At 36.6% G+C, this 25,570-nt stretch overlaps 3 protein-coding genes across 3 annotated transcripts; all 3 read right to left on the bottom strand.

Annotated features, from left to right (window-relative positions):
- Window positions 1-346: 346 nt before the first annotated feature.
- On the bottom strand, window positions 347-11,536 carry LOC110378172 (synaptic vesicle glycoprotein 2B). The gene is made up of 10 exons (XM_064037532.1): window positions 11,063-11,536; window positions 7,927-8,088; window positions 6,248-6,410; window positions 5,798-5,919; window positions 4,938-5,176; window positions 1,997-2,142; window positions 1,603-1,708; window positions 1,166-1,464; window positions 836-963; window positions 347-507 (listed from the first exon to the last, which is right to left on the bottom strand). The coding sequence occupies exons 1-10, from the start codon at window positions 11,148-11,150 to the stop codon at window positions 416-418; spliced, it is 1,545 nt and encodes a 514-aa protein (XP_063893602.1). The 5' UTR covers window positions 11,151-11,536; the 3' UTR covers window positions 347-415.
- Window positions 11,537-12,271: 735 nt separating this feature from the next.
- LOC110378165 (titin homolog) lies at window positions 12,272-17,813 on the bottom strand. The gene is made up of 5 exons (XM_049840641.2): window positions 17,480-17,813; window positions 17,037-17,237; window positions 16,372-16,515; window positions 13,201-15,861; window positions 12,272-12,612 (listed from the first exon to the last, which is right to left on the bottom strand). The coding sequence occupies exons 1-5, from the start codon at window positions 17,811-17,813 to the stop codon at window positions 12,359-12,361; spliced, it is 3,594 nt and encodes a 1,197-aa protein (XP_049696598.2). The 3' UTR covers window positions 12,272-12,358.
- A 127-nt stretch (window positions 17,814-17,940) lies between these two features.
- Window positions 17,941-19,678, bottom strand: LOC135117702 (uncharacterized). Its single transcript, XM_064037533.1, has 3 exons — window positions 19,464-19,678; window positions 18,679-19,206; window positions 17,941-18,602 (listed from the first exon to the last, which is right to left on the bottom strand). Exons 2-3 carry the CDS (start codon window positions 19,175-19,177, stop codon window positions 17,947-17,949), a joined length of 1,155 nt encoding a protein of 384 aa, XP_063893603.1. The 5' UTR covers window positions 19,178-19,206; window positions 19,464-19,678; the 3' UTR covers window positions 17,941-17,946.
- Window positions 19,679-25,570: the final 5,892 nt, after the last annotated feature.

The raw sequence follows: 25,570 nt of genomic DNA, 5'->3' as shown, positions 1-25,570 counted from the left end.
TCAGCAGTCTATATGTGAAGCAAAAATACAAAAAAAAAATCAGTCTGCACTTAGAATCTTCCTTTTTTTATTACTGCTAATTCCCGCTAATTATCAAAAGCCTATATTAGTATTTTAAGGTCACAAACTGCGTAAGTTAGAACTTCAATATCAATCTGTGTTTAATAATCACTATTTTATACCAAATATTTAAATCGGTTCAGTAGTTTTGTTGTGAAAACTAGATATACAGAGTTAATATGACATTTAATCTTCTAGCAAAAATAAAACCAATTAATTGAAAACCACGTAAACTAGATAGTAGTAAGTAGGAAAGGTAATCACAAAAATAAAATAAATCACAAAATTCGTATAAAACACCAGTTTAATTTATCAATATATTATATACCTAATACTTTAAATTAGAAGTAGTTCATCATAGTCGGGTCATATCTTCTAATGGCAGTTGCTTTTGATTTGTAGGCGTCTTTTGTGCTCCCGGCAGTAAAAATGAGAGCACACCGCATACTGTAAAACAAACAACAGTTTAGTTAAAAAATCGAAAATTTGATTGACATTAAATATTAAAGTAAGTAATGAATTTATTTGGAAGCTTTTTCTCATGGTTCCAACCGCGACCCAGAGACCAAAGAAACTACTTCCCGCTCCGAGTAAAAAATTGGAGAATGTCCTTTCTCAGGTTCCAGAGTATCTATGTACTAAATTTCATTTAAATTGGTTCAGAAGTTTTCGCGGGAAAGCTGGACAGATAGCGTTCATTTTGCATTTTATAATATTACTAGGGATTTGATAATAAAACAAATCTTAATAAGTATATATATATATGTATACGTACGTATAAGTAATCCTCCAAACAAATAGAATGTCAATTCGCAGACCGCGTTCAGAAGCAGTCCTGCGACGTTAGTGCCTATTATCGAGCCTGTTCGACCCAACATCATGGTTAAACTCACAGCCATGCCTCTGAAATAGTTTAATACATATTTTGGAATTTTACTACTACTAGGTATTGGTGGACTTATAAGAGGATCTAAATAAATTATTGCAATTAGCTGGGACTGGGACCATCGCTGTGTCCATAAACATTTAAAATTTAAATATCATATCAACACTTGAATTGCATCTTAGATAAATCGGCTGTTGTGTTCTTGAATATACAACTCACCTCAAATTCGTAGGGAAGAATTCTACAGCGTAAGCGTTGACAGGGCCTATAGCCAACCCCATAATCGGGAACGAGGACAGAAGGACAGCAAAGAGCATGTCTTGCGTTATAAAATTGATGAGAACACAAAACGTCCCTATTAAGAGGTAGACGGAGATCAAGAGTCGTTTCTTGCCAATAATCTTGACTGTACTGCTGACTGCCACGGCTATTACGGCACAGCTTACATTTGCCACTGAGCTGATGACGAATGTTATGTTTTCTATTGTGTCTACGCATTCAGCGTCTTCTGCTATCGTCTGAAAGAATAAAAGTTACGAGTTAGTAGATACCCGCCTACATTTAGAACAGTATCTTTGTGTTCTACAACAGATTTAATAAATAAATATAGGTAAGATATCTTCCTATACAGATTCTGTTCTATTTGCCTTACTAACCTGGTTAAGTCGGTCGAAGATGACATCACAGGCTGTCATACCTTCGCCGTCGCCAGTTAGGACTCGGTTTAGCACATCTGGGACCCACATGTATAAACCATTTAATCTGGAATATAAATAATAATGACCTATGTTATTGGCTTAAATTACATGATCGTCGAAGTACTTAAGAATTTTAGCCTAATAGGGAATGGGTGTCGACCCCAACTTCGTTGGGAAAAGGCTCGGTAGATGATGGTGATGATGGTATGGGTTCCCCCCTTTCAGAAGTTGTCGGGAAGATTGATACCGTAAGTACGTATGGTTAGGAACATTTAAGGAAACTACCTACTTACGCAATAAGCTGTTACAATTTCTACTTGATGTTTATAGGAAAAAAATATAATTAACTCACACTGCAAATATGCCAAACAGAAGAAAACCGTTCAGTGCAAACCATTTCAAATATGGCGGTTTGAGTAACGGCAAGCTTTGTACTTTCAATGAAGTTAGGAAACCGGTCTTTTGTTTTTCAAACTGAGGAGCATCCAGCCGCTTGATCTGAAACCAGAGTTCGTTGTTTTAGTGTTTTTATAATAAAAATTTTGTCTTAAAACAAGGTTGAGCTGATAGAAGCAAATGGAAGTCTGACTGATTCTTTTGAACGTACGGTCTATGGTACTTCATTATTGTGCTAATCTGGACAGAAAATCAAGAAAATATTGTTGTTTTTTCCAGTGCTAATTATCATTGGGAGTCCTGTAATGTGATGTTAGTTATTGCAACTCGAGCTACTACATACTAGGTACATACTACTACATACTACATATTAAAACTTCAGATCAGGCGAGGCGCCATTATGTTGTTTCGCGCGATACGTCTTGGACATATGCGCAATCAGATTATGATTATTATATCTGGCGTTATTCTTGATAATTAAATAGATACTCAGAGTGATAGAATTATACTTAATGAAAACTGATTACAGATACAATAATTACGTGGGTTATCAGAGTATATTAATTTATTATCTTGTGCCATGATGCCTCAGTGGTTTACTTAAAACAATTCTATTCGAATGAACCAATTAAATTAAACATTTTGCCATATCTTCTCATGTATCATGTTGTTTCTGGCAAAACATTTAAACATCCCTGAAAGTGTGCCACGACTAGAGATGTAAAGTGACCGTCACGTTATATGTGACCGATTAATCTGACCGAGCATATTGGACATTTATCCAATTTGACCGGTCACTTATCGTCATTTATTGTCAGCAACGTCAGAATCGTTTTTTTCGTATAAAAATAGAATTTATTAGAAATAAACGTTTTTTCTTTCTTTATTTTATAAAACTACGGAAGTTTTAGAATCATCGAAGCTAACCAAATGTCATTCATCGATCCTTAAGATAAGATTTCGCCCGGCGGGAGATGTCGTGCGGTGTTCCGCAGGGGTCGGTTCTGGGCCGCTCTTGTGGAACATCGGCTACGACTGGGTGCTGCGCGCCTACCTCCCTAGCGGCGTCAGCGTGGTCTGCTACGCTGACGACACGTTGGTTCTGGCACAAGGGAGGTCGCACCAGGAGGCGGCCGAGATAATGACGCGCGGGGTTGCGACGATCATCGAGAGGATCTAGCTGCTGGGCCTGGAGGTGACCTTGCAAAAATCCGACCATGTGCTTTCATGGGCTTCGGAACGCGCCACCTTCAGGCTGCCAAGTCACGGTGGGGGGGGGGTTTCCCATCGGCGTCGAGAGGGCGATGAAGTACCTAGGACTCGTCCTCGACAGCCGGTGGAACTTCGTTGAGCATTTCCGACGTTTGGGCCCCAAACCGGAGAAGGCAGGTGCTGCCTTCAAACGGCTCCTGCCCAATCTGGGAGGCCCAAACGCCCCCTGCCGTAAACTCTACGCGGGGGTCATGAGGTCCATGGCCCTTTACGGGGCCCCGGTATGGGCACGTTCGGTACGGCCGCGTGCTGTACACTACCTGAACGTGCCCCAAAAGGTGATAGCTATTAGGCTAATCCGGGGGTACCGTACGATCTCCCGCGAAGCAGCTGGCCTACTTGCTGGACTGCCACCGTGGGATCTGGAGGCGAGAGTCTTCTTGCGCCTGTACGACTGGCGCGAGGAGACACTGCGCCGGGGGGAAACTCCGCTGCCGCGGCAAGTTGTCGCGCAGCGGGCGGAGCTCCGGCGCGATCTCATGGTGGCCTGGAGGGAGCGACTGTCGCAACCCAGTGCAGGGCACGCCACCATCGTGGCGGTAAGTCCCCTCTTTGAGGAGTGGCTCGGGAGGAGTCATGGCGCCCTCACGTACCGCATGACGCAGGTCCTCACCGGACACGGTTGTTTCGGGAGGTACCTGTACCGAATCGGTCGTGAGGAGGCGCCCGGGTGTCACCACTGTGCGGACAGCCCCGAGGACACGGTGGACCACACAGTCCAGGTGTGCCCCGCATGGGAAGGGCACCGCTGGGTCCTCGTCGAGGCTTTAGGCGGCGGCGACCTCTCGCGTCCGGCCCTGATCCAGGCCATGGTCCGGGGCGAGAGGGAATGGGATGCCGTCGCCTCCTTCTGCGAAGCAATCATGCTCGAGAAGGAGGAGGCGGAACGCCAGAGAGTTCGCACCTCTCATCCCAGCCGCCGTGCTGGACCAGGTAGACACCACGGGCGCCGGGTGTCGCGAGATGACTCCCGGCCACCGTAGGTGTGGGTCTGTGGGCGGTGAGTTCCGGTGGCTCATCGTCCCTCTGTCTACTTAGACGACAGACCCGTGTCGACGGCGCGCGTTGCTCCACGCGGTCCTCAAAGAGATGTCAGCAACCCCAGAGGGGCCCAGTTGGGCCAAGGCCTGCCGGGGCTGCGGGTTGTTCGAAAGAGTTACCGCGGCTCTGGTACATAAAAGGCCTACGACGGAACACAACGGTTTTCTCGCGGCACTCTATGATTAATGATTTGTCAGTATACATCAATAAAAATAAATACGTACTTGAGAGTCTATCTTTTTAAAAGGTTATCTATGCACTATGTTGGTTTAGAAAGGCGATTATAGGTATTATTTCACATTCATAATGTTTTTAATTTGCTTGAGACGAAAATAATAATTTTACCAAGTAAAAAATACTTATTTAATATATCTGACCAGTCTGACAATAAATGTCCAATGTGACCGGTCATTTAATAGTAATTGACGGTCACTTATCGTATGTGACCGTCAGTTTACAACACTAGCCACGACCTACTTAAGCTGTTTTATCATCGTCAAGTTACGTGTTTCTTAGTTAGAGGCCACACAGTTGGTGTATTTTATAGCGTACCTACTTAACTTAAGGACAAAAACAGGACATACTGGATAGTCTTCAGGAGCTTTTCTTTTGTTTCCAGCATACATCGTTTGAAGAACCTTAAGTGCTTCATCTAGTTTGCCCTGTGATACCAAATACTTTGGACTTTCGGGACCAAATGTCAGTAGCACTGCTGCCAGTATGAAGACTGAAGAGTATATAATTGCAAGGAGTCTCCATGGCCTGAAGTAATATAGTCCGAAGTCTATCCGGAAATCTAGTGGCAGTATACCCCAAGCCAGTACTGGAACAGAAAAAAAAGAAAGAATGAGAGAGGAGTGCCTTAGGTTCATAAAAAATAATACGAGTACAAAAGAGGAGTACATAAGAGGAGTACATAAGAGGAGTACATAAGAGGAGTACATAAGAGGAGTACATAAGAGGAGTACATAAGAGGAGTACATAAGAGGAGTACATAAGAGGAGTACATAAGAGGAGTACATAAGAGAGTAGGTACCTACCTAAGAGACTACATAAGAGAGTAGGTATATAAGAGGAGTACATAAGAGAGTATATAAGAGATTACATAAGATAGTACATAAGAGGAGTACATAAGAGGAGTACATAAGAGAGTACATAACAGAGTACACAAGAGAGTACATAAGAGAGTCCATGTTCTCAGTGAAAATATAAAGCAAAAGGAATACAAATAAAATGCAATTAATGACTTAAGTAGTAAATGTTCCTCTATTGTCTGAATTGATTTGGATGACTGAAAATTTGCCAAATTAGGCAGATGACTTCCCAAGCAGAGTCGGATAGGTACTCGGTTCTCGGGGATATAAGTTTGTATTATGCTATTGGCTGATGATTGTCCCTTTTAAAAGCCTTCAAACTGGTCTTTATATAAACTTGAAATACTTACGAGGCACTAGAGCAGAGCCGCTGATCTGCAGAGCGTTTGTGATGGAGAGCACCACATCTCTGTACTTAGCCGGCAGGATCTCACCGATGAACGTGTAAGGCACCGCCGCTGGGCAGGCTATGCTGACCAACAGTAATGAATATGTTAAGGTTGAAGAGGAATAAGTTGAATCCTTGTTTGAAGGCAGTTATAGTAAAATAAATAATTCATCGGAGAGCATGCAATATTAGGTAGGGGAGAGGAGCTGCGGGATTGTTCGAAAGAGTTACCGCAGCCCTAGTACCTACATAAAAGGCATATGAAGGAATATGATAGGTTTTAGTCAGTAAGAGTCCGCCACTCCCTCACGCTGCCACAGCGGGAGGAGTCATTTGATGAGTTCCCATAAACAAAATGTAGGAGAAAGGACGTGTAAGTGATTAAATTATTTAGAGGTCCACTTATTCTTACCAAAGTGATGTGACGAATTTGCATGCTGCAAAGCTTATGAGGTTTGGCATGAATGCAGCTGTCATTCCAAAGACCCCAGCCAGTAGCGAGGCGTATATGACCACTCTCTTTCGTCCACGAGTGTCTACTAAGTAGCCCCATGGAAATGATGTGGCCACGATACCTAGAAGAAGATATTTGGATATTATATGAGTACTCTGCACATTTATTATCTGTCTGCTCTCGTATGAGTTTTTCTAGGAAAATTATTGAGTGTAATTTTTTCTATATTCCATTCTACGTTCCAACCAGGACTCAGTCGTAACCAAAATAACTGAACTAATGTTATATAAAGACATCGTTCGCTTGAACGAGCTCATATTAGGAATTACTGATCCGATTTGAATTTTTCTTTCAGTGTTTTGCTAGCCCATCTATCGAGCGAGGCTCAATGTACTTTTTCCAGGTGCGTGAATTATAATAGGTAGTTTCTACGGGACGTGGGTGAAACCACTGGCCGAAGCTAGGCAATAAATCAAAACGGTTATCAACGCAAAGGCATGTATGTAAGTTAGGTACATAGGTAGGTATGAGTATCTGTGTTGCTAATGATCGTTAGTCTAACCACTACATCCGGAACTATTAACGCCCACACAACCATACAGTTCCTGAATGTTATCATATGTATGTAGGTAGGTAAACGGAGGTGTGCTACGATTTTTTTTTGTAATCTGGAATCATTTGTTTTCAAATAAGTCTCAATTATTTAAAAGAAGTACTTGTGACAGGCAATTCATCAAGCGAATTATAACATTTCAGAAAAATCTCTGATGCAATTGAATAACATCATTATCAGAAGAACTATGCAATTTTCATAAAAATATCAATTGATTTCCAAGAAAATAGTTTAAGTAGGTGGTGAGAAAAACATGGCCCAGGATTTCTTAAGTAGATCCGATTGTTTCAGTAAATGCATTACTGGTTAAAATTGGTTCATTATGTGACAATTAAGTCAGTTTGGCCTTCATTGGGGTTTTGTACCTGTTACATTAATATCTAGGTGTATAATTTATTTAGTTATCTTTCGAGAGCAATTGGCAGCTGTACTTATGACCTTTAAGTGACAGTTAATGGTACCAGGACCAAAAAAAGACTAGAAACGAACGGGTTTGAATAATTGTATTATTTACGTCATTTTTAAATGTCCTTCATATAGGTTTGATACGTTTGTGTGTCTATAAAATAAACATAACGAAATATTAACTTTCGGTGCCAATGACAAACATTGTTTTTATCAAAATCGCAACACAAAATTATATTTGTATCATTCGACACTCCCATTTAGATATTCTTATAATTATTTCTGATATCATTATAACGGAATCGCATGGGTGTTTTATCAGTTCTGTGATTTTCACTGATTTTATTTCAGGGGCACGTAATCGAATAACAATGACGATACATTGATTATAGGTAATCGATTTTCAGGCTAGTTTTGGATACTTAGTTCTTTGAAGTTCACCATTTGACTAATTGATCGTAAACATCTTGTCGATTTCCCATAAAACAGAAGGTGGCTACTATTTTCATAATAATCAAAAAATATCAATTAACAAAACACTACTACGCAAACGTGGCGTCTCAAAATGTACCGAGTAAGTGAAGTAAGTACCAAGTATATTGACGCAAACTGTACCAACCTATATAAGGTATAGATGAGATGAATCCTCTTTGGCCATCAGTCATGTTGAGATCACACATCGCTGCTGGCAGCACGAAGGAGTAGCCAACTGGTTCCACGATAGCTGCTATCAGGAACAGGGCCAATGCTAAACAGTACTTTATGTTGTACCATCCGATTCCTGAAACAAAAGTTGGAAAATTACAAAATGTATTTTCTGTGTTCAAGTAAGAATAAATCTATATCTACTGTAGGTAATATGTAAAGAGAAAAGATTTGATTGTTTGTTTTGTACCAAATGGGCTCAGGTACTACTGAATCGATTTTGAATAATTCTTTCACTGTTAGGAAGCTACACTAAATGCGCTGTACATGGGCTATGTTTTATCCAGGAACGAGAAGTTTCCACGGGACGCGGGTAAAACTGCGTGGAACAGCTAGTAACAATATAAAGGGCTGTGCAGTTGGAAAAAGGTGTCTTTGTTTCCTTACATTGTAAGTAAAGAGTTTATTCATTCAGAGCTTTAATTTAATGTCTCAATTAGTACCAATTATCGGTCTTGTTATCATCAGGGATTGCTTTAATAACGAGGCTGTATCCGATTAATGATTGCAACAGTCAGCAGTTTGATGCGATAATTTTTGTTCAAGGTATTTTAAAGTCAAGATTACTGGGTCCATTTATTTCATTAAATCTGACCGCGATCTTCTAAACGCTTTTCATATTTACCTTATTATTGTCATTTGTACCTTAAAGAGGTATATTAATGCATTTTCTTTTGTTACTTTTGCTGTACCTATCTATATGGGTCAAGTGGGTAATGAAATTGCATCAGAAACAATGAAAAACTTTGGATTACCTAATGGTCATCCAAGATCACATGAGTAGGTAAGATTTACTCGTATCTATTTACCTGGTTTTATTAGAATTACTGATTTCATTAGCCGATTAGACACGTGGAGTACTAAATAGCTAATTAAGGAACACTAGAATCTAGATCATGACGAGACCATATTTCGGTGGAATTGAAATTTTGACTACACCGTGGTGCATGTACCACATGTGCCGTTTAAATTAATTATCATAATGTATGTTTGTAATAGATCGAATAACAAACTGCCTTATACTTAATCGAACGTAATGAATTAAATTGTTTACCTAATTTAGCAAAGGTATAAATGCAATATCATAATTAGGTTTATTGATAGAGACGATGCGACGTGTGAGTAACCCAGTTGCTTATTTTTTTAAGAATATGAAAAAATTGAGTTAAGGTATGTTACTGGGTCTATAAAATAAATACTTCTTAGGTACCTGAAAAAAAACTTGCGTCTAAGTCTACCATACCAAGAGCACGTTCTATTTTAAAGCATGGTTATGATTGAAGCTGATTTATGAGGAAATCAGAGAACCCTGTTTTGCTTTTACGGTACTTTCTGAATGGTAACTATATAAACTATCTGTTTTTCATAACTACATCGATATAGCAAATTAGTTTGTTTAATTTATGCAGAATCACTGTTAAAAAAATACACAATTCTCCACATCAATGTTTTTCACTGATAAGCGCTTAGAACTGGGCATGAGGAAGATTTTGATTAGCTGTTTATTATTTAAATCGGCTTATCTCATGCTCTCCTCGTATAAAATTATAACTTCAAATATTAGCATGACATGCTAGCATTGTTTATTGTCGGTATTAAAATGTAATCGTAGGTCTATTGTGGGTGATTAATCTCTTGTATCTAGTTGACTTGTTATCATTATTTATTGCTACCTGCCTACCAGGATATATTGTTATTTAAGTATAATTACTTGCTTTTATGCTAAGATTGAACGACAATATAACACAGAAGTTTTTTTTCGAAAAAGTATTCTCGAAAAGAGAGTCAAGGGAAAGATAAATATTTTTTTTCGAAATGTGGGTTAACAGTTTATGCAGCTACTCCGATGCATCAAAAAGTATAATGGTAGGTATTGAAGATTGGCAAATGTATTCATGTGACGTACCAAATAAGGTCCAATGAATGCAAAAAGGATTACGAAATTACAAGTAATTTATGACACGAGTTTTCGGAGATTTCAACAGGTTTTTTGTGACTAATCTTTCGCCAAATTGGAAATGGCTGTTTACTATGACCAGATGCAACAGGGCAGCAATTTTAAGTGATTGTTCAGTCTTGACAGTAAACGAACTCCTACTTGCGTGAAATTATTTATATTCCTTGCCTAAACAAATATTAAAGATGAAATTCTGAGTCTATTTAGGTACAATTAGACAAATTACCTATATCAATTTTATACTCGTTTCTATCAAGCAATACATTGTACTTAATTCATTCGAATAGATGTTGCCAATCGAAATGATACGTGCCAAAAGATAAAAATAAATAGGTAGAAACTTGTGGAAAAAAACATGCCCTTTCTGCATCAAACCTGTTTACAAAGGGGTAATTTATGTATTTACCTTTACAGAATGCCAGTTTAGGTCGACTACCTTTTTTTCTCAGCTGAGGCTTTTTCCAGAACAATTTCTGACATGGGCTGACATTATTAGGTGCGTGCAGTTTTTTATATAATTTTATTAATAAGGATTTTTTAGATGCAGCGCAAAAGTTCTCAACATTGTCCCTTATGCTCTTATAATGTTAAAGTTGGTAGCAGTAGATTAAGTACGCTGTTCCTGTTTTATATATTAAGCTTAGAATTTTTCTACGTTATTTTATCAACTTGCACAACTATCTACATCCAATAGAAACAATTGTTATTTGTATTGAAACCACTGATTAAATTCGAATAAAATATGAGTCACAAAATTGCTCGAAGTCAGAATCACTGTAGAATAAACTTAAATGTAATGTATTTCAATGCGAATTATACATTGTAATTGATCGAATTGTTTAAGCTAGTTGAAAAATGACTGAAATGTTATTCTATTGCGTGTGTCAAAGTCTAGGCCAAATAACTCAAGGATTTTGTTTGTGCACCTATTTTTAACAACAAGTGGGCAACAATACATTGTAGACCTATTATATAGGAGCAAGCCATATGAGCGCCAATTGTTATGTCTAACACAGATAAAAACTAAACTGGCCTACTGGTTCACTCCATCCAATAGTTCCAAAGAAATAATTTAATTTATTATCTTGCTTACCTGCCACTGCCAAGGCTTGATCCAAATCCGCCGCATATTTATCCTTATTATCAACATCTTCAGCAACAGTATTTATTTTATCTTCCATTTTAAAAACATTTAACTTAAAAATAAATTAAAAACCACTAGTCACAGCACCATCAACAAGCATTGTTTTTAAGAGTCGAACCGCGACTGCAGATAAGTACAATGTAACGATGATCGAAAACATGCGATATTATTATTTCAATTAATTAGCTGATTAGTCAGAGTAACCCGTCCGATTTACGCGACTGATACACTGTGAAACGGTAATTAGCGTAAGAGTGCGTGTTATAAGCTTGTATGTTTATCAGGACTTATTTCTGATACTGTCCGGCATTCGGCACCCAGTCCCTACGCTGTCCGCGCACCACACGTCACGAATTATTGTCTCTCGTCTCGTTTTTATTTTATTTTCGTGAACATCACAGTTTTGAAGACAGGCGACCGATACGGATTAATACTTTTGTTCGTATGACTAAGTGTTAATAACCTTCGCTGATAAAATATATCATAAATAATTTGTATGTGACATAAAAAAATTGGGTATTTGTTTATTTAAGTTTCCTGAAGTTTAATTATGTTAATAAAATGGAATTAACTCTTTTTCGAAGGGCAAAAGTGAGACTGCAGTTAGTTTATCGATAAAACAAAATGTTGAGTCGTCACTACGACTTTGAGCTATCCTTGAAAGCTACAATTTGTATTTGAAGGTACAGCCAGGAAGAGAATGGACAGGCATAGGACAGAAAGTTAAGCATTTATGATACATTATCCTTCAGTGAAGCAGACTTATAGTTTTTTTTTCGAATATTTAAATAAATCAGTATTTACTACGTATACATACATGCATTCCTTTTGCTCTTGGTTGTATGTGCAGTCATTTATTTATTTTCCTCAATTAAGTAGTACCTACATACTGAGCACCTTTAGGTTATTTATTTATTAATATAACACACAGTATAAATTCAGTTTGTTTTCATTGAAAGAAACTTTAGGTACAACGAGTTAGTTTTGGGTATTTAGTCAATAGCATTTATCGACCCATTTTAAAACGACGCCCCTGAGTAACAATTATTCTGAACGTTTATCTAATTCTCTGAATTCTTACTAAAGGATTTTCTGAATGTTTTTCGAGATAGGTAGTATATTCGTTTGCCGGGGCACCGGACAGTAAAATTTTACGTAAACAAAAGGCGAGAATGAATTGTTTTTTAATGATTTTTGTATTTGTAATACATCATATAATATACATCTTGATTCAAGCAGATTCCTTTATTTTTTCACACACCCAATACATTTTTTATGTGAGTGTTCCAAACGAGGCAATTTAGGTTTGTTTGGGCAAAACATATTATCTTTGAATGAGGTTTGTTGGGCCGCCAGCACATCGATCTCATCTCTTAATTCTTTTATTATTATTTGCAAAGGCATTAACTCTCGTTCGTATAAATCTATAACCCTTTTGTCTGGAACATCACTCTGTATATTCTGTTGTTGCTCTTGTGAATCCACACCTCCTTCATGACCTGAAAGAAATTCAGAGGTTATTTTTTTATCACCTTTAAAAAAAAAGTCGTGGTGGCCTAGCGGGCAAAGAACCAACCTCTCGAGTATGAGGGCGCGGGTTCGATTCCAGGTCAGGCAAGTACCAATGCAACTTTTCTAAGTTTGTATGTACTTTCTAAGTATATCTTAGACACCAATGACTGTGTTTCGGATGGCACGTTAAACTGTAGGTCCCGGCTGTCATTGAACATCCTTGACAAACGTTACGGGTAGTCAGAAGCCAGTAAGTCTGACACCAGTCTAACCAAGGGGTATCGGGTTGCCCGGGTAACTGGGTTGAGGAGGTCAGATAGGTAGTCGCTTCTTGTAAAGCACTGGTACTCAGCTGAATCCGGTGAGACTGGAAACCGACCCCAACATGGTTTGGGAAAAAGGCTTGGAGGATGATGATTTTTTTATCACCTTTACACACAAGGCTACTTCATATTATGGGACAACTTACAAGAACCACTGCATTCAACTGAGCTAGACCGTCATATTTTTCATACAATACCCTACCTATCTGGTTATTTTGTTTGAAGTATATAATTTACAGCTATTTTACTTACTTTGTGTAGGCGGTCTTTGTTTTGTTGACCCATCGCTGTCCACAGTTATGAATCCAGAGTCGCTTATAGAAACACGTTGATTGGTATTTGCTTTCTTGATCTGTATCGAAAAATCATGATCCGAATCTATAGGGATCCTAATTTCTTTTGAAGATACTCTTATTTGAGACCTTATTACTGTCACCGAATCATTAGGATAACGAGTTGGTGCAGCAGCCGTATCGAATGTTCGCAGAACTCTCATATTTTGGTCATTCAAAAAGCTATGAAAACCCAATTCCACAGACATGACGTCTTTTTTTAGAACGCTTTTTAATGTGCTTGTTGATGCATTAGAAGAGTCTAACCCTGCGTCCTCAGAAGTTTTTAAGGGTTTTTGAATAATTTCTACACTATCCAAGTCTTTACCTATGTATTCATGTTTGTCAAAGGAAGGTACTTTTTCAATTTTTTGTCCTGACGTTGCTGAAGAAATCTTTTCCAAAGAGTATACGTCTGATTTCGATCCAACTTTCTCATCATTATTGTCTTTAGTTACAAAAGGTATTGCTTTCTTATCATTATCAATGCCCTTAGTTTGATCTTTTCCATCGGCAATTGGTTTAATTAGTATGCTAGTTTCACTGACAACTCTTTTATTTTGTCCAAAATTATTTGATGGTTCCGTTTTTTCAATAAGAATCGGAGCTGTAATGTAACTTGCACTTTCATCGTTTCGTGGAGATTTCGGAATTTCAATCAAGGGTGAGCGTGGTATTTCTTTTGGTATGGTGGTCATATCTTCTGTTTTAGCGAGTATAGGTTTTTCTTTTTGATCTTCGTTGTTACTTATGTCAACTTTTATTTCTTCTTGAAAGTCTTTATCAGAACCAGTATTTTCATTTACTACCTCTTTTGGTGTTGAAGACATGGTATTAGGATCTTCATATGATTGTTTAATATCACCCTCCTCTTTTATAGAAGGCATGGGCGAAATGTCGTCCTCTTCCTTTAAAGAGGGAGAGGATGAATCCTCCTCTTTTTTCTTTAAGGAAATGTTATCATCAGTTTGAGGAACTGTTGAAATATTATCATCAGTTTTAGGAACTGTTGAAATGTTATCTTCAGTTTTAGGAACTGTTGAAATGTTATCATCAGTTTGAGGGACTGTTGAAATATTATCATCAGTTTTAGGAACTGTTGAAATGTTATCATCAGTTTGAGGAACTGTTGAAATGTTATCATCAGTTTTAGGAACAGTTGAAATGTTATCATCAGTTTTAAAATCACGAGAACCAACATCATCAGATTTCAAATCTGCTTTTATGGTTGGTACTTCAGATAATGTAGTCTTACTTTGACTCTTTTCTTGGTCAACAGAATCGGTGGTAGTACGAAGATTCTTTTTTGGAATTGGACTTACTTTTTCATCACTATTAGTAATAAGCGGTAGTGAACTTTTACTTGAGTTATTTTCTGTCAATGTGGAATCTGTATTTGATGTATTTGATTCAACTTTTACTGGGACTGGGACTGGGATTGGCGTAATAAATGAGCCTGCTTTTGTATTTCTGTCTATGCTGTTTTTTCTATCTTTTTTTTCAGCTGGTTGAGTTTTTGTGTTACTTTTATAACTATCACTCGGAGACATATCAGGTTGTTGTTGAACATTGGCAAGGTCTTCATTGTCCGTTGTAACAGATTTGTCTGGAGTTACAATTTTGTCTACTGCGTTTTCATCTGAACCTTGCGTATTCGAAACATCGGAAGATCTACGTTTTGGCGAATCTGTTTTATTCAATGCTTCTTTTTCTTTTATCAAATTAGTTACCTTATCTGTTTTTTCATCTGGCTTTCGTTTGCTATCAACTGAATTACTATCACTAAGAGAAATATCAGGTTGTTGAACATTGGCGGTGTCTTCATTTTTGGCCGTAATAGATTCCGGTCTTAAATTAGATATTTGTTTTAATTCTTTGTCTGGCATTATAATTTTGTCTACTAAGTTTTCATCCTGCGTTGGTAATGTATCATATTTTTTGGTATCATCTTCAGGTTCCACCTTGTCAGGTCTTAAAGGAATAGGAACGGGTATGGGAATAAAAATAGGCGTTTTAGTGGATTCTTTCCTCTTTGATTCCGAAACCTCGGAAGGCCTATGTTTCGGTGAATCATTTTGATTCAAAGTCTCTTTTTCTTTTATCCGATGTATTCCTTTAGGTGGAATAAAGTAAGGCTCCGAATGAAAATCGTTGAATGATTTTCTAGATCTGTCTTCAGAAGGACCCTTGCTCCTGTTCGTTTTATTATCGCTGATCCCCAAATCGCTTGATATTTTTGGTGGGTACGTAATTATGGATTCAGAACCATCATCGCTTACAGAATTTTTAGGTGACTCCACAGGGTTAAGCTTTGAAGTTGAATCGAATTTTTCCAAAGTGCTTGTAGATTTGTCACTAAATCTTCGTTTCTTTTTGAAGAACCCACTTTCAAAAAAGGAACTGCGTTTGCTTTCAGTCCTGGCATCTTCATAGCGTACTTTGGTGGGACTTTGATCCCTGGATACGTCACTTTTAACATCGTCTGAATTGTTCGGTTCCGTATCATATCTTTCAGGTCCCGATCTCGTACTGGGTTTGTAAGCATATTTATCTTCACTAAAAGGTGGATCTAAGCACCCCCCTGTAATCATAATACAAACTTTGAATTTTAGAAACGATGAACTTATTTCGACTGCCGTGAATAACTTTATGTAAGCTAAAAACATGGGTTTATTCAAGTCGCCTGTCGTCATAGTATCTATGATATAAAATGATACATTTATATTGATTTATCTTGAGGGAATACGTACAATAGCCGATAGATAGTGAAGGGTGTGCGGTGAACCTGGGGCCCGAGTTATTAGCGCAGGTAATGTATATGTATTTGCAACTGCCTGTGTTATAATGCCAGGGAATAGTCCTAGATTTCTCAAAGGGCTCTGGCCGGGAAGTGACGCATATCAGAGACCGCTCACACGATATCAATATATAAAAGTCCATCAAATTCACTCATTTAAATAATATTATGTTAAATCTCTGGAGTAACACATTTCTTTCGAAAATGTTATTCTTACATCAACCTAGATTATTCACAGGTCGTTTAGCTTCTAAATTATACCATTCTATAATACTAGGATTTAAAATTGCTTACTGGGTACATCACGTTCAACAACATCTGCATTTTTTCCTTCTAGTTTCGAAATGCTCGATTCCTTATCAATACTTTCAGGTCCCGATCTCGTACTAGGTTTGTACGCATATTTATCTTCACTAAATGGTGGATCTAAGCATCCCCCTGTTATCATAATACAAGCATTACATTTAAGAAACGATTAACCAATTTCGGTTTATTTTGGTACGAAGAGAGGTCTTTTTTAGGGTTCCGTACCCAAAGGGTAAAACGGGACCCTATTGTTTTCGATCCTCTGTACGTCCGTCCGTCCGTCTGTCACCAGGCTGTATCTCATGAACCGTGATAGTTAGAGAGCTGAAATTTTCACAGATGATGTATTTTTGTTGCCGCTATAACAACAAATACTGAAAACTAGAATAAATAAATAATTTGGGGGGCTCCCATAAACGTGCTTTTTTTGTCCGTTTTATAAATAATAGTACGGAACCCTTCATGCACGAGTCCGACTCGCACTGGCCGGTTTTTTGTTGGTGAGGTTGCTTACAATCGAGTTCGGAGTGGTCCGAGTGTGGGAAGTAGATCCCAATAACATGTCGGGAAACAGCAATAATAAGAATATAATAATAATTTCATCTTGTACACAACCAACTATGTACTTACTTTAATAATGCAACGCTACTAACCTGGTTTACACTTGCCAAAAGGCCACTTCTTCACTGGCTCATCTGAGACTGTAAAATTTGGATACTTGTTTTTAGAAAGAGTAAATGTTTGCTTCAAAGTTCCGTCTGATTTAGTGTCTACAGCAGGTGCAGTTACATTGGCACTATATGACGAACTGGGCATGTAAATGTATTCATCATCGTCCGCTCCTAAACATATTCCTGTAATAAAGAATCTCTAAACATGGTTAAGAAAAAGTAATTATCTATCTGGTGCATTTTGGAGATTCTTTGTTTCTGGCCTTTGCCTTCAACAATAGCTGGACATTATTGCTTTTGACATTACACTAATGATTAACGCTCAATCCTTTTTCGTGTGAGAGGAAGCCCGTGCCCAAGAGAGGGACAATAAACTAACATTATACACTAATGACCGAAATACATATAATTATGCAGAAAACTACCTGGTCTTAGCTTATCAAAAACTTGTTTATGAAACTTCCGTGGTGGTTTCTTTTCAAGTTCATCTTTCATGAACACGTCGAAATTCATAATAGTATGATCACTACTGACCAATCGTACTCTCTGAGTATTAGTTTCAGTGCCATCAGGTAATGTTGAAATATTTTGTGCATATTGATACAGTAATTCCTCTTTTTTCCTAACTTTTATTTTCACATTAAGCGGTGTACTCTGTGAGAAACTGGTAGATCGGTTCAACTTATTTTTAGGCACAGCTTCTATCACAAATGCTAAATTTTCTACTATTTGATCCACTAACGCTTGTTGGTTATTCATGTTGACGAAAACTAAAAAGAACAATACATGTTATTACCTAAAGACGAATTAAAACTTTTATAGGGTAAACTGTAATAAAAAAGAAGAAATGAAAAACATTTGTAAATACATAGCATATATCACTCAGTTAAATTTATCCATCAAACACAACAGAATAAATAACACGATTTGATTTTGCAAATTCTTCAGATTTCGTAATCTCTGGACTTTCACTGCACGACGATACTGCTTTAAACATCAAACTTGGTTTTGAAGACCTTTTGCATAATGATATTCCGAGTGCGGAACATTTAGACAATAAATCATTAAGAATCATTTTCATTGGTAGCATTTCGTTTTCGATAAACTGTTTATACTCCGCAACTCTCATTTCTGGAGGTGCTCTGCATTTAAATCTTAATCTTTTTGATGATTGGCTGGACACATCAATAATCGCAGACATTGTGTTATTGGTTTGATTGTCGTGTGACAAATCACTCGGAGTAGCAGAACTTCCTGAGTCTTTATGAGAATCGTATATTTTACAGGTTACAGCTTTAGACACCACAATTTTATTCACGAATCGAGATTCTTGAGTACTCAGCGAACATATTGGAGATAAACTTAGCCTTCGTGTGGCGTCATGTTTTAGTGATTTCTTTACAGGTGCAGTGAGTATATTAGCGTTGCACCTTTCTAAGGTGTCGCTGAATATTGGATATATGTTTTCTGTATTGGTGATTTTATTCAATGATGCATTATGCAGTATAGCGTCTTCAGACATGTGGCGATGGTGGGACTTTGTTCCTTCTGAAAATTAATATGAACGTCAAAATGATATAGAAGAAATATTAGAAATAGAACAAGTGCTAATCAAATTTCATACCTTTTTCATCCTTGATACTTAAAACTTCTTCTGTTTCGAGTTCTTTTAAGGGCACTGAAGTACATGTTGCTTTGTGGAAAACAGGATTTCTATCTAAATCTTTATTGCCATCCGTTAGAGACTTGATAAAAAGTTGTTTACTTTTGATATCATCTAGGGCTTTATTTAGAATGTAAGTATCGCTTATTATTTTCGAGACGTCTCCGGATCCAAGATTGAGCGTAGACTTTGAAGATGTGAGTAGCAAGTCGACACACGAGTGGTACGTCTTGACGGCATCGTCGCAGCCATCGTGGAGTGCTTGCCGTTTCTTTAAGATCACTTTACACGTTATAGGTATTCTATACTCTATAAAATTAGTCTCTTGTCTCCAAATGAGTTTGTCTAAGTTTTGTAAGCATGATACTTCTGGCACAATTTCTAAACAACATTTTGAATTGTTTTCAGGATTTTTTTGCAGGAGAGGTGTGAATTTAATTCTTAGAGATGCAGTTTCCATGTTCAACTATGTAGGCTACAGAAAAAAATCTGTAAAAAAATAAAAAATAAACTTATTCCTCTATTTTTCATCATTGTTCATCTTTCATTTTTCATAAACATCATCAGCGTAAATAGATTATTATGTTAGCATGTTCCTTAGCCATGGTTAAGGCTACGGGATTTCAGCGCGTGACACCTATAGCTCGTTTAGGATACCTATGCATGTAACCACGCCGAAGTAAAGCTTGTAACAAAGATATTTGTGTAATATAGCAAATATACATTTACAAGAACGAAAGACTTACCGGACAAAACACGAAACTATTCTGAGTGTAAGCTAAAAATTTCTGAACACATAATTTTGATCTTCAAAAAATAGTAAGTATTAAAACTGAAATTTTATGTCATTTGCAAACGATTTAATAAATAATTTGTTATGTGAAATCCCCAAAATTACAAACTTTTGTCATTAGTTTGTTATTTTTTTATTTGAATATACTTTATTGCATTTGACGTACTGTTGACAGTAGTTGAGGAGCAAAGAGGTTGATATTTTTTTTATTATAACATACTAGATGTAGTTGTAGGTCATATGTAGGTATGTTATCTTTTACTATATAACTTATTTGATTTCGGGGCATGATTTGTCATCATCATAATATCATACTTTTAAGAATCAACTTCAAAGAATTTCTTTCAATTTGGGAATATAATATATAATTGCTAGGTACCCAACTTTTCAATGTTTTCAAATGAACATCAACAAAAAACCCTACACAATATGTGCGTATTTATTATAGGGGTACCTATTATGTAATCAGGTAAATTCAGACAGTATTGAGTATTATATATTATTATGATATACTTAATTTGTGCAGTAGATAATTATGTATTCTGTGTAATGATAGTTAGATACGCGAAGTAAACACGTTTATCTATGAATGATTTTAATAATTTTCCACTTCATAATAATCTGAGCGCATCTATATGGATGCCAGATTTCATTTTGTTCAAATTTTATTCAAGTTCAAAATAAAGTGCAACTCTAGTTTACTTACCTAGCAAAAGTATTTTTTTTTTCCTTTTATTACCAAGAAGATATTTTATTAAAACATGTTATTTTTGTCTGTATTGTACTGCAACCTTCTGATTCCGTTATTTCACTGACATCACAACGGGTGCAACTACATACGTATCATGATGAAATTACTACCTACTTATTTTTTTAGTATTAGTAGGTAATCAACTACTTACATACTTGTGATTTAGAAAGACAAATAAGCATTGTATACGCTTATAAGCAAGCGCGGATCCAGCCCTCAAAAAAGGTTGTGGTCACAGCTACCAGAAAATCGGCTAAGTACCTACAAATCGGATAATGAACATGCTCATTAACAATCATGCAAGTCGTTTATGAACTTTTGAATTAAACTATTTTCTTTTTTCTGAGCATCAGGGGCCCGATTCTCCTAATTTTACTTAAGCGCCATTCGATTGACTTTCGACTCGATTCGACTGAGATCCAATCCCGACTCGATTACGATTGAAGCGTATGTGGCATTCCGCTATTTTTTCTTTGAAATAAACGTTTTTATCCTTTTCTGTCATTCAATAATGAATCATTTTGTCTGCAAATGATATACGATTGCAAAATGATTGTACAGCAAACTACCGTATAGACCAAAATCATCAAAATAGCAGACCAATCGCACACCAATCAAATGTCAATCGAATATGATTGGTCTTTTATTAGTAGCAGAATGCCCGATATGGTTAAAACTGCTATTACGATCATATTGCGATTCGATTTCTATTCACCGGGGCCCAGGACTTTGGCATTAGGAAAGAAAATAAACTTAGGAGGAAGTCGGACCCGATTTAAAAAATATACCAGGAGCAATCATTGCTAAAACACCCCTATGTATGGAAAGATTGTGAGTAGTATTTTTTTTTGCGCGAGCGTAGCAAGCCGGAAATTTTTTAGATTTTGTTGTAGGTACCAAGTTATAAAACCAAAAGCGAAGACGCAGAATATAAGCGTATAAAGTTGCGCGAGCGGAGCGAGCGCAAAATTTTTGAGTTCTGTGCCACAAATTACCTAAAGAAATTATAAAAAAAGTACTGTGTAATTAAAATTAAGAAGCTGTGAGCATAGCGAGCGCAAAATTTTGGAATCTTGGAACACGAAATCACTCAAACAATTAAAAAAAGTAACTTCCGAGGGAAGTAACTTCCAGTCGTGGTGGCCTAGTGGGCAAAGAACCATCGTCTCGAGTATGAGGGCGCGGGTTCGAATCCAGGTCAGGCAAGTACCAATGCAACTTTTCTAAGTTTGTATGTACTTTCTAAGTATATCTTAAACACCTATGGCTGATAAAAAAGGTGAAGGAAAACATCTTGAGGAAACCTGGACTATATAGTCTGAAATCACCAAACCGCATTGAGCAAGCGTGGTGATCAATGCTCAATCCTTCTCCGTGTGAGAGGAGGCCTGTGCCCAGCAGTGGGACAATAAAAAAAAGGCTGTAACTGTAACTTCCGAGGGAAAAAATCGCGAGCGTAGCGAGCGCGAATTTTTTTTGAGTTTTGGAACAAAACCGTACCAAAATAACTAAAAAATTTAAAATAGTGCCTATTGTAAATAATAATAATTGTATGGTAATAGACAGCTGTGTTGCTGGGCAGTTTGTTTTTCACCGCTTCTTCTTAACCAGAAAGTGCTGAAAGAGGGCGTTATGGGGGTGCTATCCTCTTCTACTTTTAAATTTTAACTTAAACGAACGTTTTCGACATTGGACTCAAATCACCACAAAGTGAAGAAGCCACGAATTTTTTGAATTTTGGGACACAAAAGTACCTCAAAAACTAAAGCTGTTAGAAAAAAAATATGGTGACCTCGAATTAGTAAACAGCAGTCATAAAATTAAATGCAACAAAAAAAGTCTTATTTTGTTCCCTTGTGTTATGATCAGCCTATCGATTTCAAAAGACCGTAAAAGTGTGAGGTCACAAGTCTAATAAGGTTGTGGGCATGCCCATCGTGCCCACAACGGTGGATCCGCCCTTGCTTATAAGCATGATTAATATAAATAATGTGTAATAACCCCTTTTCTAGAATCACTGTTGCCGTTGATGCAACATGCCGTAAAGATAATTTCTATATTATGAACCTACTTTACTACTTTAATCCTAACAGTAATGAAGGCGTACAATAAAGTTATCTATCCAAATATAATAAGGAGGAAATAGTGGCTCCAAAACTACTGAACTGTTTTGAAACTGAACTATCCCAGTGTAACATAGGTTTCTATATTTTGTTCAGTACTTACGGGAATAACTACCCTAGGACGCAGGTGAAACTGCGGGAGACAGTTAGTATTCCATTTAGAATGTTAGGTATGAGTTTAATTTTCAGGAGCCTCGTAATATTCAGGCGAGATATTGCCAATGAGCAAACGTGAATGGCTTATCCTGGTTTAAATTAGCGTGGGAAATTATATTGAATAATTAAGATACATAGGTACATAGTCTTTATGTATTATGTAATCTGTCTTGGGTATGTTATTTTATGAACTTAAAGAAATAAAACGACAACTGAGTTATTCTCCTGTTTTAATTCCCAAAACCCTTGCTACTTCGCAATACTTACATCACCATCAATTTTTTTTTCATATAATTTTTACAAATTTAATTTTACGATATGCGACGATAAGTTATTGCTCCTAATATTTATTACTAAATTCCTGAATTATCACTAAGCACTCGAATAATTTAAGAAGTAAATACTGTATAAATTAAAACAGTTTTTATGCAAAACGTATAAAATGCTGCCTGAAAAGGCAGAAAATAAAAATCACGATCACAGTTTTGTTTTTTTTTTGTCAAAAAAATGGAAAACACAGGCAACCCTAAACATTTAATTACTGAAATTTTTGTACATAAATCCTTCCGCTTATTAGATAATTTAATTAAGTATGTACCAATTCATGGGCAGTTTGTTTTACATCAGTATAAAATTGTATTTATTCTAAAATAGCTTACAATGTTTTCGCCACAGTCTCGGACGTGGTCTCTTAATAAATACAATAATTTAAATTACAATAAATTTACATGAACTGCCTATATTTACAAAAGCGAACTTATCGCTGAAAATATAAAAAATATAAAGGAACCCTGCTGAGTTGTTGTAAACTCTTTCTTGACCACAATAATAAAATAAACTGTGCCTACTGGAATGCCCAAAAAATAACTTTAAATACAGACGAAGAGTTACCGACACCTCATAATTAATAAATTACGCTGTTTTCAAAATGGGAGTTCCTAATGGGAGTACATAAGTATTTAGATAACGGTATAAGGTTATTAATAATATTTAATGACGATAAATAAAAATAATTTGCATTTGATCGTCGCGCAACTTTCATCTCGAAGTACGAGATCGAATATGGACCTACGAAAAAAAAACTTTTTATGAATGACTAGATTGTAGCAACAATCAATAAATGTTAGGTATAAAAGACTTATCAAATAAATAGGATTCGAATAAATACAACTAAATATTTCTAATATAATAATAGATCTTTAAATCTAAGGTTACCTATAAAGCTTAGCTTACCTAAATACGCTAAGGACTAGATTTTTGAGATCATTCTGAAAGCCAATTCCGTTTATTACGATCTATAATTATACAAATATTACAGGATATTTAATGAAGTTAAAACTATGTGTTGACGATGGAATGGAATACTGGAATATACATATAATTTTAAATAACTCCTTTTTTGATGCGATGACTAACCCGTTGTAGGTACGTCGGACTGCGATACACGAAACGCAATTGATTTTCTATCGTTTTATAATTTGCGGCATACAAGAGGTTTTTAATGACTGATTTAATGAAAGCTTTATCCTAACCTATTAAAACAATATAAATAGGGTCATGATTCGCTAAATTGATTGAACCAAGATTTCTGGAGTCGTACATGGTATTCATTTATTTTACATTGTTATACGACACTATACTAAAATGACTAAAAATCATATAAAACTATTAATATTGCATAATCGTCCCACCTATATTGTCACTTGCGTGACAATTTAACATACGAGCCTATCCCTATTCAAATTTGTAACTTCCATCGTGCTCTGACTTATCCCTTTTTGGGGTAAATTCATTCTGTGTTTGTTCCACATTCAGCCACTAATGTCTTTATTGTTTATTTAATTATATCAAATGAAACATGACAAGGTTTATTGACATAGGTAACTACATTTATGGGACTTGAGTATGCAAATAAAACCATCGTCGTAGATTATGTTATCTAGCTAGATGTCAGTTATCTAGTAGATTGAGCATAGAACAGCCTTGACTATTTGTTAGTAAAATTAAACTTAATATTTTTCGAGTACTGGGAGATCAAAATTGCCTTAGGCCCAAGTTCATTGACATAATAGACGTCTATTTCCCTTAAAAAAAAAAACATATACTTTGAAAATTCATAGTAAAGAGTTGTCGGTGAACTTGAGTCTTACCATAGTCTTACAAGTCTATAAGCCGTGTCGTAACCATGGAATTTGAAATAGCAGTTGAACTGAATGTGGAACAAGCACCAGGCCTTACAACTAAACACCAAAATGTTCATTCGATGCCACAAGTCACGTAACGTTCGCAGCATTGTCGTGAAACAGATACAATCACAAACTATGGGGTTCTAGCACAACACGCCTAAAACTTATTTACAGGGTTCAGGAACTTTTCAAAAGTGTAATGATCGTGGACTCATAAGACCAATGTCAGTGGAACGTACTTAAAGAAAGTCCTATCTTTTTGAGGTCTTTTAAATAAACTTAGATAGTACATTGTCGCGTTGTCCTAAATTTTAGGACAACGCGGTGTTTTTAGGACCTAAAACATTCCCTGGCATTGGTCTTTCGGTACGTAAAACAGCAAAACATATTCGAAGTCAAAAAGGAATACAAGATCACAATCAATAGAATCGTCTATCGTAGGCAATAAAGTCTGCATTTCAGTACGGCTGAGTTAACATTTAACTATAATTCAGCTGTGAAATGGCCGCCGATTGCTCAAATTGGCGATTCAACAACTGAAAATGGTTCGGTTATCGTTCTAGTTAAACGGTTTTTATTTTGGAGCTAAATAAGAAAATAACCTCGTATTCCTTTTCAAATCGAATTCCAATAAAACAAAGGTGCAATTACAATTGAGATCTAGTCGACTACAATGCTATACAACGTTAGGTATGAGAAGTAACATCGCGACAACATCAGACCTTGTCTTCATACCACTTTCCTTGCCACACAATAGCCAACCAACCAAATCAATTGAGGATATAGGCACTACACTAACTGGCTATAGGAAGTTTATATATGGAATTGATTAATGTACTAAATA

This window comes from Helicoverpa armigera, chromosome 13 (assembly GCF_030705265.1).
Source record: "Helicoverpa armigera isolate CAAS_96S chromosome 13, ASM3070526v1, whole genome shotgun sequence".
Classification (NCBI taxonomy): domain Eukaryota; kingdom Metazoa; phylum Arthropoda; class Insecta; order Lepidoptera; family Noctuidae; genus Helicoverpa; species Helicoverpa armigera.
Note: the sequence above shows the minus strand (reverse complement) of the source record. Positions and strands in the feature narration are given on the sequence as shown.

Excerpts from the sequence above, each read along its gene's own strand:
- LOC110378172 (XM_064037532.1), bottom strand. The coding sequence starts at position 11,150 with ATGGAAGATAAAATAAATACTGTTGCTGAAGATGTTGATAATAAGGAT. Across the intron at positions 6,411-7,926 it reads CTCATCTATACCTTATATAG|GTATCGTGGCCACATCATTT; the intron begins GTTGGTACAGTT and ends ATCTTCTTCTAG. Across the intron at positions 2,143-4,937 it reads AAGCTCCTGAAGACTATCCA|ATCAAGCGGCTGGATGCTCC; the intron begins GTATGTCCTGTT and ends CTCTGGTTTCAG.
- LOC110378165 (XM_049840641.2), bottom strand. The coding sequence starts at position 17,813 with ATGAATAACCAACAAGCGTTAGTGGATCAAATAGTAGAAAATTTAGCA. Across the intron at positions 17,238-17,479 it reads TTTTGATAAGCTAAGACCAG|GAATATGTTTAGGAGCGGAC; the intron begins GTAGTTTTCTGC and ends TCTTTATTACAG. Across the intron at positions 16,516-17,036 it reads TTTTGGCAAGTGTAAACCAG|GGGGATGCTTAGATCCACCA; the intron begins GTTAGTAGCGTT and ends TTATGATAACAG.
- LOC135117702 (XM_064037533.1), bottom strand. The coding sequence starts at position 19,177 with ATGGAAACTGCATCTCTAAGAATTAAATTCACACCTCTCCTGCAAAAA. Across the intron at positions 18,603-18,678 it reads AAGTATCAAGGATGAAAAAG|AAGGAACAAAGTCCCACCAT; the intron begins GTATGAAATTTG and ends ATTAATTTTCAG.